This window comes from Artemia franciscana, chromosome 7 (assembly GCF_032884065.1).
Source record: "Artemia franciscana chromosome 7, ASM3288406v1, whole genome shotgun sequence".
Classification (NCBI taxonomy): Eukaryota; Metazoa; Arthropoda; class Branchiopoda; order Anostraca; family Artemiidae; genus Artemia; species Artemia franciscana.
This window is the reverse complement of record NC_088869.1, coordinates 14493327-14513207: the sequence shown is the minus strand read 5'-3', so window position 1 is coordinate 14513207 and position 19881 is coordinate 14493327. Positions and strand designations below refer to the sequence as shown.

The 19881-nt window shown below is 32.7% G+C and overlaps 1 protein-coding gene across 5 annotated transcripts in view; it reads left to right on the top strand.

Annotated features, from left to right (window-relative positions):
- LOC136028879 (nephrin-like) overlaps positions 1-19881 on the top strand; it is a 252420-nt gene that overhangs the window by 96481 nt on the left and 136058 nt on the right. For all 5 annotated transcript variants that reach the window (XM_065706832.1, XM_065706830.1, XM_065706833.1 and 2 more), the window contains exons 4-6: positions 6553-6705; positions 9323-9499; positions 19271-19561. In XM_065706832.1, the coding sequence (XP_065562904.1) occupies positions 6553-6705; positions 9323-9499; positions 19271-19561 (621 nt within the window). The remainder of the gene's footprint in view (positions 1-6552; positions 6706-9322; positions 9500-19270; positions 19562-19881) is intronic.

Genomic DNA, 19881 nt, shown 5'->3' with positions numbered 1-19881 from the left:
CAGTCCCCTTGGGAGGGGCAGCAAGTTTCAGCTGGAAGTAAGGAACAGCATTAAAACTTAAAACAGAAACAGAAATTATTACCCATATGAGGGGCTCACCTCCTTCTAATACCTCGCTCTTTACGCTAAAGTATTTTTAGTAATTTCAACTATTTATTCTACGGCTTTTGTGATTCAGGGGTCATTCTTAATGAATTGGGACAAAATTTAAGCTTTAGTGTAAAGAGCGAGGTACTGACGAGGGGGCGAACCCCCTCATATATGTAATAAAACATGAGAATACAAAAGTTCTTTAAGTAAGCTAATTTATAAGCTACGTAAATCTTTTACTAATAAAAAGATTCGTAAAACATTAAAAGTTCTAGTTGCCTTCTTAATTAACCAAAAAATCGGAGGGCAACTAGGCTTCCTACCCCGCTCTTTTTTTCTGAAAATCATTCGATCAAAATTATGAGAAAGCTATTTAGCAAAAAAAAAAAAAAAAAAAAAAAAAAAAAAAAAAAAAAAAAAAAAAAAAAAAAATGCAAATTTCGTTTTAATTATTCCTCTGAGGAGAGCCAAAATCAAAACATGCATTGATTCAAAAACGTTCAGAAATTAAATAAAAAAACAAGTTTTTTTAACTGAAAGTAAGGAGCGACATTAAAACTTAAAACGAACAGAAATTACTTCGTATATGAAAGAGGCTGCTTCCTCATCAACGCCCCGCTCTTTACGCTAAAGTTTTTTCTGTTTTAAAAAGAAAAGTTGAGAGAAAGAGTAAAACTTTAGCGTAAAGAGCGGGGCGCTGATGAGGAAGCAGCCTCTTTCATATACGAAGTAATTTCTGTTCGTTTTAAGTTTTAATGTTGCTCCTTACTTTCAGTTAAAAAAAACTTGTTTTTTTATTTAATTGCTATAATAATTAACAATATATGGTTTCATGGCTCGATGCTTTATGGGCACAAGGGACAGAACCGGGGGACAGGACTTTGAAAATGGACGTTTAAACTTGAACGCCACTTATCAGTAGAATTTTATGAATGTACCCTTTTTATGTTAGATTTTTTTGAGGAGTGAAAGGTATCTTTATTGAGGGAGCAATTGCTGGACTCCAATGAATAACTATTTAATTTACCTATTAGTTTTTTTTCCTCTGTACTCTCTTTTTCCAATAATTAAAAATATTGGCAAGACAGTCTTAATTTAATTGTGGGGAAAAGGTCAAAGAGAATTGACAAAGAAATTTATTGCAACGAAAGTAGGCTATATTTCTTCTTTTTACTGTAGAACTGTTAATACAAATGTCAAAGTCAAGTCCGAATTTGATCGCTTCTGATGTCAATCGAAAGATTTATCAAGAAACCTGAAGTATATTATCTAGGAAATTGGTATTGGGATAGCTATGCCCTAAGTAAAATTTAAAAAGGCATACAGTGTTGCCATTTCCGCGTGAGGGAAACTCGGAGCAATCTAATGGATACCCTTCCCCTCGCAATCCCCTTGTCCCTATATGGTGTAAAAATACAAATGAGTAAATTATAAGAAAGTCCTTTACGGAACCAGTAGGAACTATTTTGGAACGGCATTAAACCGTCAATTTCAAAATTGATATTTGATGATATTGACATTAAGTCTGAATTGGATTTTGCAAAAAAGTACTATTTTTCTAGTCATGTAATTTTGAAACTCTATAAAAAAAATGAGCAAAAACATTTTTTTGCGTATTTTATTTTTCGTTTCTAGAGTTATAGATTTAGCTTAAACAACGAAAAAATTAAGATTTTTAATTTGTGATGATCAACTTTATGTTCTATAACTCTTTACAACAACTTTAGGTTAATATACTTTGAAATTTTAGAAGTCCAAGTAGTACACCTATCTTCAACTATATCGTGTATTCCAGTAAAAAAAAAAAAAAAAAAAAAAAAAAAAAAAAAAAAAAAAACACTTACATTTCAGATTTGCGGCTTACATTCCCTCCCCCCCCCATGGAAACGGGGCAGAATAAGGGCCTTTTCTCACAAGTTTGTTGTAGATTGTATAGTATCCAATTTCACTGTCGCATAAGTTTTGTCTTTTAAGTGGTATAAAGACCCTTCTTGGCGACCCTGAAAATGCTAGTTCTTTCATTGCTAGTGCTAGTATAAAGACCCTTTTTTGCGACCCTTAAACTGCTAGTTCTTTCACGGCTAGTGCTAGTGTTAGTATAAAGACCCTTCTTTTCGAACCTAAAAGTGTTAGTTCTTTCATTTCTAGTACCCCTATGTTGGAAAAATCTTCAGATGTGTATTATCAATTGTTTTTGTCGCTGAATTTCCATGTAACGCCATCTAAAGGCATTTACATCAACGCAAATGAGTCAATAATTAGCTTTTGTTTCTATCCATGCATGTTTTGCTTATACATCTGTACACTTCTCAGTCAAGGGTTCTGTAGGGGCAGGAGGAGGCTTAAACTTGCCCACCTTAGTAATATTTGGACTGGATATAACGCATTTCTGGTTCATTTTTTAAGCCTTTTCCCCCCATCTCTCCTGAAAAAATATTTTCTTTCAAAATATTTTTATTAATTTGACCTAACTAAATTTATTTAGTTGAATTACTTTAATTATCTTTTTTAGCTTACACTCTAATCTTTCATCCATTCTTTCTATTCGTTCAAAGTTTTTTTCGCTCTAGCTTTCACTTAATTATTCTTAGCATTAAAATGTTTTTTAGTAATTGTTTTTATTATTCTTTTTTTATTGTTTTTATTTTTTATTCCTGCAAATAAATAGTTCTTTAACCTGCAAAAGTATCTGGAACATTTCTGTTATTCATTCTAGGAACAAAATTCAAGATTATTTTAAAAGAAATTATCTATCTAGATTAGTTTTCCTGTTCCAAGTATTCGTGTTTTATTCTCGGTTTAATATTTCGCACATAATTTACTAAAATGAAAAGTATCATGGTTAACAAAAAAGGGAGAAAGGGTGCCAAAATAGATCATTAGGCAAAGACGGGGGCTTTGGGGTCGTACCCTTCGAAATCTCACTAGTTTTAAGATTTTTCCTGTGACCCACTGTATTTATAGAGAAAGTAACATTTCATGGAATCGGCCGTTAAATGTATGCGCACATACCTTTCCCTTATATAGCCTCAGAAAGAATGAGGAAAGCCCTTCCCCCCCCCGAACAAGACTGACCGAATTTTTTTTAGAACCAAAGCTTGAGGTGACGGAGAATCTGGAGAAGAACTGACCTGAAAATTTACTCTTTTACTCCCTCTCAGGGATCATGCTTCAGATCCTCCCCTTCCTTAAGGGTCTGGACCCTTAAGGAACCTATGTGTACTTATGGTCATAAACCTTTTTTTTTGTAGCTTTAGTGGGGACCTGGCAATATCGTACATTTTCTTACACTATATTGAGCCATACATAATCTTATGTATGTCATATCTTACTACCATGATCAGGGATTTGTAGCAAAAGTATGATTATACAAAACACCATTTATTGTCTTAATTTCAAAATACACTTTTTTTGCTCAATTTTACCTGCTCGCGTCCTCCTTCTCTTTCTCTGGGTGGTTACAAATAGACCAGCAAATCTTGTGGGTATTTCAGGCTTGACGATTTTGATGTGAGAGATTTCGGGTTTCTATTTCTAATATATTGCCTTTTATTCACAATGCAACTTCGCAGATAGCTCCCTTAGATTTTCCTTGTCTCATCTCCCTCCCATCGTAATCTCAAAGGATTTGTCTTCAGCTATGCTGAATAAATTATTACCCGTTACCTAGAAATAGTCAGGTATCCTTAGCAATCTTGGTCATTGGAATAGACAAAAAGGCCTTCAAGGAACTCTAAAGAAAGTTGACACGACAAATAATTCACTATGAAGTAGTAGCATTAGAAGAGCGTGTGACTTTCTGAAAGTTTCCCAAGTAGAAATTCAATTATTTCATAATAGAGTTAATTACGTTGGGGGTTAACATTTAAACTCAACTTTAAATAATGAGGTACAAGGCATCCTCAAGACATGAATGAAGAGCTGAAGATGATCATATTTTCCAATTCTTTTTGCTTAAGCTGAAATTTTTTTATAAATCTGCTAAAGAAAAAAAAATAATCAAAAAGTAGACGACTTCTTTTGGACGACTTGTTTGCACCTTTCATACAAGAATAATTTAAAACTTGATGACTGGGTATGTAATTTTACCAGCAAATTTTTTTTTAATGTAGGGACTGCCATCTGCCAAGTATACTCGAACACTGCAAACGTTACATATGTTTATGTTACGCTATGAAAGAGTCAACATAGCAGCAGTAAAATGGAATTTCTTAATGAACATTAAATAATTTTTCCAAATAAATTGATTATTTTTTTCTAGAAAGCCTTTCACGTTCAAATTTGGATCTGCATTCCGCACTTTAATTTTTAATAATTAACATATAATGATTGTGGTGAGGGTTATGATGGTTTTATAAATTTTCATATTAGCCTAGTGCGAAGGACTTCTTTAAGTGTGAAAAGTTATGCTTAATGTAATATAACTTAGTCACTTAGCGTAGGAACTTACGTACGTAGTCTGAAAGCTGCTTTAGAATGAAGCAATTCATATACGAATATCGCTGAGACTACACGCTCATCCAAAATCAAAAGACATTAATTCCAAATATTTTATGGTTTTCTTTTAACGATATATATGTATATATATATCCATGCTCTCGGGTAAACATCTGTGTCTTTGAGTGTTCAAGATGCCCGCTTATATAATTCTACCTAGGAAACTAAGAGTAGAAATGAGCAGTATTAGACCTAAAATTTGAATGCTAGAACCAACAATAAATTTTTAAGTATGGTTCTGAAATGTGTTTATTTCGACGGGATAAAGTTTAGTACACTGCTTCCACTATTCCTGAATTTTCAGGGTCTCCCAAGTTTCCTAGAAAGAAATTCGTGCTTTCCAATATCTTCCTAAAAACTAGCTTTCATCCTTACCGAACGCTGAATAGGAATATAAACCGCTATCTTCGTTGACGATGATAAGTAGTTAGTGTTAGAACTAAGACTAGAGTACTAGGGCCAACAGTAATGTGTTTTATAAAATATTTTAAAATATTATACAAGAAAATAATTGAGAAAATTTCCAGATGAATTACCATAGGATGGTTTTATGCACTGTTTCCTCTATTTCTATTTTTTTTGGGGGGATAGGAGTCTCCAAATTTCTCTGAAAGAAATTTTGGTTTCCCTGGGGTAGTGAAGGTTTAAAAAATTACCGCCAGAAGGATCGTCATATGTTTGCCGAATTTACAAATGTTTTACCCTTTTATCTTCTAAGGGGCGAAAATGCCCGGTGCCCCTCCCCTTCTGCGGTTACCTGTTTAAAGAACTAAAACAATGAATGTATTTTGCATCATGATGCCCCAACATCATCTTGACTGGGTTATATTATGCAAAATGTATTTATCTAGAGAGTAAAAAAAACTAAACATGTATTTCGGGCTTTTTGAGTCCTAATCAGTTGCTTATGCAGCGAAGTGCTTTACCTAGCTTTATGATACGGATGGTTGCAGAATTAATGTTTGAGGTGAGTAACAACGAGGCTCCTTCATTGGTATATTTTACCCTTCCAACCTGATAATTATTGCAATTTTTAGCCTTCTTAAGGGAAGGGGTCACGTTTCCCGAAACCATCTCCTGGATCCAAACCTTCTTACCACTGCTTCTGATAAGAAGCCATCTCCAAAAATGGCATATGCTTGGCATGTAAGATGACATAAATGGCAGAGAAAATAGCAAAAATGGCTCCCTTATTAATGCCATTCAGTTAGGATTCGCTGCCTCGACACTAAGTGGTGTGTCAATGGCGTTTCCATTTATCTTCAGTCTCCATTTTAACATTGAGAGTTGAAGTTCAATAATACGAGCAAAGTACTAATCAGCTTTTTATGAAGCTTTTTAGGCATACAAGAACTATGCAAAATTGGCTTGATATTAGGTGCTCCCCAACTATTTCAGCACGTGAGAAATGGGAGACATAACATTTGCTGAAGAAAAACAACAGCAATGACTTTTAAATATATTAAGGTCCCCTAAGGCATGACAAAATGGAACACATTGGCCGTAAGAGGATTGATCCTAAGTCTCATTTAGTCAAAATGTCACATAATGCCCTTTGAATCACTATAACTCATGTTCCTGCTGTTTCTTCTGCTACTATATCGAATCTGGCGAATTCGAATTATATCGAATTTAAAGTTGAAATCAGCTGATAACAGCGGGCAAAAATATTTTGATTTTTTTTATCTAGAAAAAAGAGGAAAACTAAAACTAAAAAGACAAATTGATAGATATGAACCATCACATATTCAAATAGATTAAAAAAAAAAAAGGATTTCAAGATACCATTGTTACAGCATAGATAACTAAATAAAGAAATGTGTTCATTTATTTTTGTCAATTTTTGTCCAGTTTTATTTTGATGTTTATAAGGAAAAACTAAATAAAAATAAAAAGGAAGTTAATAAAAAAAGTGAATTAAAATAAAAACAAAAGGTAAAAGAACTGAACAACCCTCTTTTTTAGTACCTCCCACGTCCGTGGACTTGCTAGACGTCCCTAGAAACGGAAAAGTTGACATAAAGGAAAACGAAGAATTGGTCATTACCTGCGTCATTCGTGGGGCTAAACCAGCGGCTGAGGTTGTTTGGTACAAAAGAAATAAGAAGATAGAAATTGGTAAGTCCTTTATTTTCCTTACCACTGCCTCTGATAAGAAGTCTTGATTAAACATGCCGTATGTTGAGTTGAGTTTGGAATGGAGTTCGGAATTTGAATTTGGAATTGAATTTAATTGGAATTGAGTTTCCCAATTGAGTTTGGATTGCTGCGTGGGCACCAAATGTTCAGTTTAGGAACTGTTTATAAATATATAAAAAAAACGAGATGAACGTGAAACCATGGGCACTTTTAGCCGTCAAATAAATATTAAAAAAAAAATATTTCGGTGGAGATCTCCCCTCCACCTTCTTCAGCGTCGAAAAAATTGTTGAGTGAAAGACTACGAAAAAATCTTGAATAGTAGCAGATAACAAAAACTTGATTTGAAAAATATTTGTTATTTAAAAATCGAAAAGAAACGTTGCCGTTCCCACAGCCGTTCTTAGGGCCGGTGGTGGTGCCCGGGGAAAAGTGTAATTGCATCGCCACCTCCCGACTCAAATATAAACAAAAAAAAAGGCGAATCAAAGCGAAAAATTGGATCAAAGTGGGCAATTTGCCTGTCACGCGCTCCTCAAGCCACTGCACTCAGGACAACTGCGTTTGCCCCCCTAGGAATAGCTCGCCCCCCTCACTTAGATTTCTTTAATTGGCGCCACTGAATATGTAATAAAGAAAGAAAATTAACGAATTTACTGCCATCTAGGTTTAAAAGTATCTAATGCAATGAGCCTTCTCTTAAAACGTCTACAGTCATACAGATCAAAAAAATTGTGTGTCATTCTCACGTTGGTCGAGGCCATTGTGTTACTCAATCAAGGAGTATGACATAAGTTATTTTGTTTTACTCAAACTGAAGAGTGCATCTTTAATCTTCATAATTCCACACTAAAAATAAAAAAAAGAAAAACAAGGAAAAATTACCGTGCGCAGATTAATAATCTACCTTCATTTTAGTATAATATTCCTAAAATATGTTAAGCTTTATTAAGATACTGAAAGGAGCTGTCTTGAGGTGCTAAAAAAGATTCATCCCAGTCCTATATTGTCATAATAGTTAATAATAATAATTCAAAATAATAATAAAATAAAAAGCTGCTTTCCACGAACAGCTTCACAAGCCTCATTTTTGCTTTCCCGAAGAATGTTGAAGAATTATTATCATCGTGATAATTACTAATATTATTATATTGTTTACTGTTATTAATATTTCGCCAAATCTCTTCCTTTCTATAAAGAAGTTATATCATTCCACGTGTGATTACCGGGAAAAAAATTATGAGAGAAATCTGTCTCACTTTCTAACTCATTATAAAAAGAAAAATTTTGAGATACACCCTTTTATGCTGTTATTGGTGGCTATACAGGGGCTTAAACGGAAATACTGGTCGGAGGGGGGGGGTTGACTAGAACCCAAACAGTTTGCTTCAGGTATCTTAACCCTGTCACTTGACTCTAATGGTAACATATTAGAAATGTATGGAAGATTAGACAAAACAAAAGAATTGAAAGATAGTAGCTGTAGAGAAAGAAAAGGACGAAGTATTAGAAAGACATAACAGCTAATTAGAAAACCCAAATACTTTTTATTAAAATAAGAATTAAAAATTGGGAATATATGCGTCTGTTAATGTAACCATGACAAATTGTCAAAGGTTCTTAATAATTGTCGAGATTCATCAAAAGAAAAATAAAAAATATTCATAGTAAAGACAGAAATAGGACAAACAGAATAAAAAAGAGGGAACTAATCTCATATCAAATATTATTATTTTTTATTAAAAAACAAGAATAAAAAAAAAACATAAAAACTAGACTTCTTTATCGATACCACGACAATGAACTTGAATGAGAATGTACCTTAGTATGAATGTAAAAGTATATAATTATCAATTACCTCAATGAAAGGCTGTATTCAGGGCGGTAATTTCAACACCCCCCCCCCCCGAAATTTTTTGACTCATAAAAAACGTAACAAAAATGTATACAAACAAATTTTGATGCACCTTTTAAGGTTTTTTGTGCTTTTCCCCTGAAAAAATGTCCCCCCCCCCGAACAAAAATCCTGGGCTTGCCTTAATGAATTGTACATAATTGTTCACTCTTTTTTCAAATGTCGGTCCAAAGACTAAAATACTGGTAAGGGAGAAAACGTAAGAGTTAGCTTGCGTTTAATGGAAAATTACAAGCATATTGCACAAAACTAGGGTAATAAAAAAAAAATATTTGATTAAAATATAAATATGCGTTTCTGGATCCAGCCTCGAATTTTAAAAAAGTAAGCAGAATGTTTTGTTTCAATATTTTCTTATTTTTGTTTATAAAATAGTTAGATATATTTTGTTATGGGTATGGGTATGATAGGATATATTTTGTCAGATATTAGGCATGACAAAACTATTAGACTAGCCTATTAGAACATATATATGGAATAAAATAAATACTGTATATTCTATATTTGTTAGTGTTTTATATCATTCGCCCAATGTATAGCGAAAGTACAAAACAATTTAGGAGACCAACATATATTTGTATTTATATTTTTATATTGAACAAATATTTCTTGGTGACGCTAGATGGCTTTGGTTGTTTACCTTTTCATTCGCCTCTTAATTGTGTAATCTTTTAATTCCAGGAGTCCGAGAAGACGAAACAACCCCGGCTGATCAGACTAACCGTTTCGACACTCGATCCAAATTGACAATTCGACCACAAGCCGATGATAATGGAGCAGAATATACATGCGAAGCGAAACACCCGGCCATCACACTCGTAACGTCGAAAAAAGCATCGGTCCAGCTAAGTGTCCTATGTACGTCCTTTTTTTCTCTTAAAAATTTTTTTTTATTTTTATTTTTAAATTATAAACTATAAAATTAAATTATACAAATTTAGTCTTTAATAGACGCGTCAACCCAAAATCAGTCCAATCTTTCATCCCTTATTTTTATGACTATCTACCTTAGTTCTGCCCTAGGAATGACGTATGGAGGGATGATTGATATATTATCTATCAACAAATGAACTGACATCATTTTGATACAATCCTAAAAAGGTCTTATGCCAGATTTGCCTCTCAATCACTCGGATTATCTGACTTGGCTTTTCTACAATTAGCCATGGCTTGATGCTCACACATAGCCTTCTTGATTTTAATTCCTTTGTGTCCTTTTTTTCTTTTAAAAATTATCTCATTATTAATTTTTATTTCTGTGATCATGATCTATCATTAATTTCAAAAACTAAAGTACAAAATATAGTTAAATATGGGGACCTATAACAAAATATAGTTAAATATAGGGTCCCAAAATATGAGGGCCTAGATTACTTTGAATTGGAGGAGGGTTAGGAAAAAATAACTTTTGTTAGTACTTTAATTTTTTGAAGTCGGTGAAAAAATAGAAATGCCTTCCTAGATTTTGGAAAAAAGCCTTTTATTGTATCTTCATAACAAGAAATTAACCTCCTCAGGTGCTCCTACTTGTGGTAGACAGAGGAGGGCGGCTAGGATAATTCAACGTACGTTATAATGCATAATATCAATTTTACAGGTCAGTGGAAAAATGAGAAATGTGTTTAGGATATTTTTAACTGTCATTAAGGACCAGTCTGTGTACAAGCTGTAATCTGTATGTGTCTAAAATGCGGTCAAAAGCTAAATATCTATTTCTCATCTATATGTGTTAGTGAAAACAAGGATATAACGTATTTTTAAAAAAAAATATGAAAAAAACTTCGTTTTTCTTTAACCGATTAAAATGGATTGAATTACTTTATCGGACTTCCTAACTCATGGACTCTAAATCTCTGATTTAAAAGTTACTAGAGGTCCTTCGGATCACTGCATTCAAGGTCGGAAACAACGACTAAACTCCGACTAGACCATAATATAAATACAATTTAAAAATTTTTGCAACATAAAAAGGCACATGACGTTCTGCTAGCCACATAAAAAGAAAAATATTTTTTAAATTTATTATTTTAATTTTATTAATTTTTTTTTATATTTTTCATTTTAAGAGGTTTTTTAGATACATAAAACAGAGAATATTATGACACCAACTTTACCTGAATATTTTATCGAAGAAAACCATTGTTCTTCACAAATTATCCCCCCCCCCAACCCCCAATAATCAGTACTTTTCGTATAGCGACTACAGAATATCCATTCGTCAAAATCGAATAATTTTTTTTATTTTTTTTTTTTTAATGAGCTTCTTTAACTGTGATGTGGCATCGATGGAGAAAGATTATCCATGATCATAAAATTATATATGAATAAAGAATCAATACTTTTTTATTTTGTTTCAAATGACAATATTGTTATCTTTGATCACACTTACCTGGCTTAGTCTGATACGATTGACTGTAGACATAAACTTCTTGTTTCATTTAATATATAGATTGGAAATATCCCCGGGATTCGAGCGTATAAATTTATCTAAAAGTCTATAAATTTAAGAATTTATTTAAATTTATATAAATTTGAATATGTAAGTTTTTGAGTATATATAATTTATCTGTATATAAATTTAGCTCTTTAAAGAATCGTGTTCCGTTTGTTTTTTTAGTAGTGTTGCTCTTGCGCAAGAATTTGTTTAAGTGTTGTTCTATGTCGACTTCCTTGATTGATGTTGTATTGTCACGTTGAAAGGAGGAGTTCATGAATCTGATTTCATAGAGATAAATCTTGAACAAACGAGATCATCCATCACCGACTTCTGGAAATCAAATTAGTACTTGTCTTTCTCCTTGTATTCTGGAAATGCTGGCCCCAAAATTTATACATTTACTAAATTTGCAAATGGTTTGAATTCTTGCGGTTTTTTATGTTACATGTGAAAAAGAGATGTTCCTTGTTTTTCAAGACTGTTATTCTCTTAAATGGGGATTTTGGCTATAGTGATTCTAATGTCGTAAGTTTCATTTCAATCTGACATCACCTTTTGGGGTTTCAAGCTATTTTTCGAAATTTTCACAAATTTATTTTCGCAATGAGCTTCTGCCATTAAGATTAGTCGAAATAGTAGTTGCTGTTCCCAAAATAGCAATTCTTCCTTACTTGATAGTTGTTTTTTTTTTCAAAACACGTTTTTGAATTTTCGTGTACTTTCTCTAGATTTGTAAATGGCTTGATTTCTTGCGGTTCTTTATGTTGCAAATGAAAAAGTGATTCTCCTTGTTGTTCAAGATGTAGTTCTGTAGGTGACTGTAGTTTTCTTAAATGGTTCGGCTATTGTGATTCCAATGATTCAGTCCACTTTGCACGGTTTCAAGCTATTTTTTGAATTTCCCCAAAATTTGTTTTCACAAAAAACTTTTATGGTTTATATTAATTGAAATAATTGTTTTTATTCCTGAATCAGCTTACAATAACAATTCTTACTTACTTTATAGGTTTTTCTAAACGGGTTTTTGAATTTTCGATTACTATGGGCTTGGGTTCGTTCTTTACTAGGTTGCCCTTAAGGGTAATCGTGATTTGTGTTTGAATCGTGAAGTTCCCCATCGATTATCGGTGGGGGGGGGGGGGGGTAAAAAGAATTGGTCCAGTAATCGGTCACAGTAAAGAAATTTGATCTATATATCTTCTAAATTGAAAAAAAGACTAATCTTTTTTGTGATCAACCACAAAATAATAAGACTCTGTTCGACGACAGAAAAAAATGATTACACTTTTTACAATGACACCTTGTCTGATGACACAAACAATGCGACACTTTGATAAATTATTTTCTGATGACATTTCGTCCGATGACAAAATATTTTTGAAAATAGAACAAAAATTCATTGGAAGTGTAGGAGGAACAAATTTAACATCGACAGACAGAATCTTTATATATTAAAAGTAATGACCTTTCTTAAGAGCAGCGAAGCAAAACAAAACAATATCACAAATTAAACAAAAATGAAAAGATAAAACAAAAAAGTAACGAAATAACATAAGGTAGATTAAAATTTCTTGTTTTAATTGACGTAGTGAATTAAGAAGTTGCGAGCACAGACGCACTCAGAAATTTGTTTTAGAAAGTGGGTAAGTAAAAAGACTGTTTTTGTTAAAAGTTTACATAATTTTGTAAAAAGAAGTAAATAATAGTTGAATTATATAAAAATATAAGAAAATATTGGAACAATTAGAAAGGCTCAAGGGTCGGGGAAGGGGGGGGGGGAGAAGGAGAAAACAATGAAAAGAATTTTTTTTGATAATTAGAATGAGAAATGCCCAAAAATTCCCAAAAATTTTGGATCTTGGGGGGAGAAAGGGGGCTAGGCCCCGAGGTTTCCCAGGGATACGTCGTCTGGAATACCAAGTACAAGGTGAAAAACAGCTGGAATATTAATTTTCACTTCATTTCATTTCAAAAGTACCAAGGACAATGAAGATGAATTCTGACGTTTTGAATTCGTTAAATGGAAACTTCAACTATAAAAATCTAAAAAATTGAGAAAATTTGAAAAATATGATTTTTGGTGATTAAGACCTTCATATGGATTTATGCGGCTTTATGTTGTAGCGGGTGGCAAATTAGAAAAAAAGCAATGTCAGTCAAAAATCAGCCAAAAAAAGAAAAAAAAACATCTGACACCAAACAACTTAAGAAGGTGTATCTTTCTTTTGAAAGCGTAGCTATCTTTGAGAATCAATAGATTGTTAACATTTGAATTTTTACGGATGAAAAGCTTTGCCAACTTAAACTAATTCGTTTTGTTTATTTATTTTCACGGTTCAACGTGGCAACACTGACGAAGACATTGCACTGCCCTAAAAGCTTCATAAATTTGAAACAAAAAAACAAAAAGAGAAATTTTAAAAAATAGTGATTTTCCGGAATGAATGTACCTAAGATGGGTCTAGGGACAAAAATTTTTTTGTTCTGATTTCTTTGGTACTTTGAACAATTTGTAGATGATTGTCTCTGTTTGTAGCAGAAAATTGTCTCATAATTAGATTTTTGAATTAAATTGGCCGAAGTGATGAACGCCTTGAGAGCCTAATTAGAGTAAAGCCAAAATAGATAGTCTCTGTGAGAGCGAGAGCTGGCATAACTTTTTTAAAGTTGTATAAAAATGATTATTTTATTATCCTCCTTGATTATCCTCCTTGAGGATAATCTATCATACTAGGGCATAACTAAAACAGATAGTCGTACAGTAAAGGTAATTCAGATAGTCTATCAGTTCTTTGGGCTGCTTCGAATACATTATAGACAGGGTCGTATCCAGGATTTTTTTTTTTTGGGGGGGGGGTACAAAATAAATTTTCCGGGGGAAGGGGTACAGAAAAAACTTTAAAAATACATCAAAAAAAATTTATATTCATTTTAGTTATGTTTTTAAGCCCCCCTCCCCCCTGGATACGGCCTCGATTGTAGATCATTCTTAAAAAAAGAAGAAATTGTTTCAGAATTTGATTCTTTTTTGTGCTACAATTCCCTTTCAATAACTTCTACAATGAACTTGTAACAGTTATTTTTACAGACGATTTTTTCCCTATTTTTTCTATGTTTCTTCAAACGATAGTTTTTGCTGATTCCTTTGATCATTAGAATGAGGTACAAATGAGTTCGATGAAAAGGAGGGAACTGCTTCTGACAGATCACGCTATTCACATTTTGTAAGGTCTTCTCTTCTCACTGCCACAATCTTAGAAAATATTTAAAATATAGACATAGAAAGATCTCTGGTTCTGATATTTAATAATCCAACAAGTTTTTTTTTTTTTCAATCACAAACCTGTCTACAGTAGAAATGTGATTAAACTTTTTAGAGAAAAAAGTGTCCTTGACTGTATAAAGAAAAGAGAAAAATTAGAGTGAAACAGCTTGTTGTTGATACAAGGTCATGATTACCTCAATCAAGGGCAAATGGTACTGAAAGGTCATTATATTCATAGGTACAGTATTAGGTAGGTAGGTAGGTACAGTATTATGTCGACTAAAGATAAATTTACCAACAAATTTTCTTTTTTTGCGTATTTTGTTTACTCTGTCTCCTCACTGCCACAATCATGTATAAAAGACATAATTTATATTTTTTCCTTTTAAATTTTAGTAAAGCCCGTGTTTAATTGTTTTTTTTTTGGATGATCATGTCAAAGTTGTGGTCATAGAATGTCGGAAAAGGGTTCATTCGAATGAATAAATTAAAGTTCTTGTACTGCTTGATAGTATCGATTTCTGCCATTTTCTTCTGCAGGTTAAAGTTTTTGGCCCGATCAGGGTCAAAATTGTTATCGATTGAGAATTCTTAGATCCCCCCTGCCCCGCGGCAAGGACTGTAACTTATACAAGTTGCTTATTGTTACATTGATACTTTGTTTACTTTGATTCTTTCTTTACTTCGCTACTTGATACTAGTTTTGATACTTCGATGAAACTTTGGTGTTGGAAAAACAAGATTTTGAAATGAGGAATATTGAAAAACTTGACAATCAAAGACGGACAGAAATTAATTGAAAAAATTTCTTTTCGAAAAAGGAGCTTTTCAAATAAATGATTTTGAGTTAAAATCAAGTTTCCATCAATTCATGGCTAATTGGAGAAAAAGCTAAGACAGTTGATAGTCTGAGTGAGACGCACAGCTGGTATAAGCCTTTTTCAGGAATGTATAAAAATTATGTCATTTTCACTTGTTGATAGATAGTCTATCATCCTACCACCCATCTTGGATAGAACTGAGGTAAATCATAGAACTTTAGGGATGATCGAGATTTCTGGGTTGGTTCGTGACGGACAATGTTGACTGTACTTGTATGCAAAAGGGGAAGGGGACTGAATTTGCGTTGACTAACAGGCGAACAAGTGACCTAAACCTGATACGCTCGCCTTCTTAGAGTCTCAGGCAGACTGTCGTGTTTTAGGATTGACACATGACCAACAAGTCAACTGGACTCGCAGGCGACAGCTATACGATAGGTGACGATAACTAGGCTACGATAACTCATACTCAAAACGACCAGAAATTACTATTATATAATAAATGAAACCCAAAACGAATAGAAATTAAATAAACAATCATAGCAAACAAACATACAACAGATACTAATATAAACGAATAAATAAATCTTAAACCAAATAAAACTTATATTCAATGTGTAAATAAAGCTCAAAACGAACAAAAATCACTGCGAATGACAGTTTTGCCACTGTCCCCTTCCCTAACTGTAAAAGTCTAAAGCATTGGAGCAGCGTTGCGAAAACTTTGAAATAAAATGTATCGGTTTTCCGACTAAAATTATGCCCCAAGAGATTAATTTTGTACCTTCTGAATAACAGGTCAAGATTTAAGATTTTCTGTAACAAGAAGAAAATTTCTACTAAGCTAAAACTTGAACAGTTATCGAGTCAAAAAGCAGGAAGTAAAACCAAAATGTACTGAAAAATTTCCAAAATTTCCTTAATTCTACCAAAAACCGTACAATCGCACCGCGTTGGCAACGCCGTACAAGATTCTTGTCCTCATGGTACAAAATAAAGCTCTAGGCTTGTCACAAAATCGTATATTTCAGAGCGAACATAAATTTTAATGTAGTTTTACTTCATTAGCAAGTCCGAGGGTAGGCCTACATAATGAAGTCATGTTTTCTTTTAACATAGACATTCTTTCTCCAGACTAGGAAAATTATTTAAATTAAGTCTGTCTTTTAGTCTTCAAGACTTTTTGGAAAATTATGATTAAAAATTTAGTAGATAAACGTGTAACGAGAATTATCTTGGGGGTCGTTAGGGTCTGAACAGATGATGATAATTTAAGAGCGGGGAAAAAATTATCTGCTATTAGTTAATGGTCGTCGGAAATTACTTTGAAGAAAAGTCTCTCCCAAGAATGCTTTAAGGCCTTAATAGAGAAAAAACTGTACCTGAATCTATTTACTACTTTTTGTCAGTTTTTTTAAGGAGTTTTTTTTTAATTACAGCACATGTGAATTATAATAATCACTGGAGACAGTCGCCAGTCCTTGAACATTAATGATTTTAAATCAACTTAAGCACATTTTAATGAATGTATTTTTAATAAAGTTAACTTAAGTACTAAACGTTTGTTACTTTAAGTCATTTTTAAAATGTTATATCAATATAAATTGATTATAGCCTAGTGTTTGAGCAAAGTCGCTAAAAAAAAACTTCTACAACTTTCAGCTGTTAGTACATTTTAGTTGATATGGAAGGTCGTATTAGGCGACTGTCGTAGGAAATTCTTTGGAAAATATCTTTCCCGAGAATAATTTAATGCCCAAGTAAATTAAAAAAAAAATCGTATATAAACATAATTTGAGGCTTTGAGATATTATTTATATGTTTGTTTTTAAGGAACGCGAAATGTAAGCTATTATGAATTGTCAGCCTTTCGGAAGAAGGGATCATTTTACAAGCATTAAGTTTGATAATATTTTTAGGAAAAGTCTAATTAAGTTTTATTAAGTTTGATAATAAAAAACCATTAAGTGATTAATTCATAAATTCATTAATTCATCAAGTTTGATAATAAAAAAAAGTTTTGTCTGAACCATAAGACTTGAGAAATTACAGTAATTACTGGGGATAGTTGGTGATCCTGGAACGCTAATTAGTTTCTATTACTTGAAGTATCTTTTAATGAATATAATGTTAATGAAGTTACCTATTTTTAAGTACTGGATATTCGTTATTTTAAGTACTTTTCAAGTAGCTTTGCAAAATCTAAAAAAAAAAATATATCAGTCTGCATTATGCTGAATTATATTTTAAAAATTGTTAGTTTAATCAAATATTGAACCAAATTATGATTAAATTATAGTTTGTGAGCAATATTCCCTCCAAACGGTTTATAATCAAACAATTACAATACCGATTACAATTAATAATTACAATTGTTACAATTAAAATTAACAATTGTAACAGTTACAGTAATTAACAACAATTAACAACGATTGCATTGCAATAATTAATAATTACAAACAGCTAAAATTAACAAAATTAGTTCTTTCTGAGAAACACCAACAAGTGAAACCTCGTGAAAAAGTACTTATTGTAGCAAAAATTACATTCATGAATTCTGATGGAAATTTAATTACTTAAATAAATTTAACATCTCTAATAAACTATCAGTATGCAATAATTAAAGATAAATCCTAGGCTATATCGGAATGTAGACTACGACTATATTTGGACCCATTAGGGGGTGAGGGATAGGGTGCATTTGCAAGGGTAGTAATTAGTTTATTTAGCAGGAGTGCTAAATTGTGCATGAGTGGTTACCTTATCCCTTAAATAGTAAATTAATTATGAAAACCAAAAATTCACCCAAACCGAAACCAAAAGATAAGATAAGATCACCCAAAAAACAAAAAACCAATTCTATTGTGTCCTGGTATATAAACCTGTGAAATTACTTAAAATGTGCCGAATTCTTATATTTTGTATTTTGGCCCTTAAAATTCAAAATTAAGAATACAAAATTTCACAAAGTCCTTCTCCAATTGCGTTATTCTTTTTAAAAACCCCGTGAATATGACAATCCTTTAAATATCATCGAAATCCGAGGTCTCACATAGAGTGTTATTGTGAAAAAAGTACTGAATACGACAGTATTTCAAATTGTATTGAAAGTCTAGTTTTGGCATATTCAACCTTCCAACATTGAAATAAAGGATACAATATTTCACAAGGTGATTTTACACTTGTGATATTCTCCTGAATGTGCAGTGAATACGACAATTCCTGAAATTTAATTGAAAGCTTAGATTCTATATATTCAAACTTTTAACATAAAAAGGAATAAAAATCTTGCAGACTGTTTTTACGTTCCGTTTCACACAGACTGGTCTTCCAAAAAACAAAAAACAAACTGAACATCACAGTACATGAAATTGTATCGAAAGTTTAGGTTCTGTAGGTTCAACCATCTCCACATCTCCATAAACAGACTCCACATGGTGTTTTTGCTCCCCTGAGTTTTTTCTTCCGGTTATATTCCCCTAGCAGTTTCCATACTAGAAACTGCTTCTGTTTTGTTGGAGTGTATAAATGAGAATATAACAGAGGTGGAGAACCTAGTTCTTGTATAAAACTAATAAAACTTTTGGAAGGCAAATACTTCCAGAAGAAAATAATTCGAGGTTGGTGAAATAGGGAACTGTCCTTTGTTCAAAATTCTGGTGTTAATTCAACATTTAGGGGTTAGCATCTTGTATGCATAACTCATTTTTGTCTCTTGACCGCAAGAACTAAATATACTTCAAGAAGATGTCGTCTAAAACGAAAGAAAGACACAGCTCGCCTTCGGCAATGCAAACAGTGTTATTTGATAAAACTAAAATTATATTAAAATGTGAAATGTATTAAAATGTATTAAAAATGTAATTGTCAAGATAGATAGCATTATTTTATCCCAGATTTTTCCTACGCATTTTTCAGTTAATTTTTCTCGAATAACTTCGAATTAATTTGTCAGTTCCGAGTTTCTTAAAATTTTAGAAAAGTGTGTACACATAGGGCATTGATAATATCTTACTGTAACAAGACCCAAAATGCCTTATCTGGGTCCTTAGGATGTATTTATGGCCACTTATCTAAAAGCCACTGAAACTTTTCGAAATTTTTAGATCCGCCAGGTCCACCAGAAATTATTGGCTATACTGAGGGTGAAACAATTCGAACTGGGCAAGAAATCCATCTCATCTGCGTCGCTCGCGGAGGCAACCCACTAGCTCAAGTTATTTGGTATCAAAATAATATCCGAGTTGACACGTCATATCGAACTTCAGGTCGTGAGTCTCGGAATGAGTATACATTTGTAGCCAATTCAACTGACAACGGTGCTAAGTTCAGATGCGAAGCTGGAAATTTGATGACACCAACTCCGATGAAAACTGAAGTAGCAATGACCGTTTTCTGTAAGTATTTAAAGAAATGGTATCATCGTTATGTTTTAATGGGGGGGGGGGTAGTAAGCCTGCATAAATTTTTTCGGAGGAAAATTATTATGTCAGACGAAAGCCATATCTTTCTAGAATCCTTAAACCAGTACTTTATAAATATGTTTTTGGCCTTTCAGGTGTGTACTACCCCCTGTCAATATTCATAGTTGTTTATAGATGTGTACGGCCCCCTCCCCCAGGAGTTTCTGTTTGGAGGTCCGCAAGTTTTTCCAAAAGGGGGAGAGGGAAAGCCTGCAAAATGTTTTCTTGGGCAAAATTAATTGTCAGAAAAATAC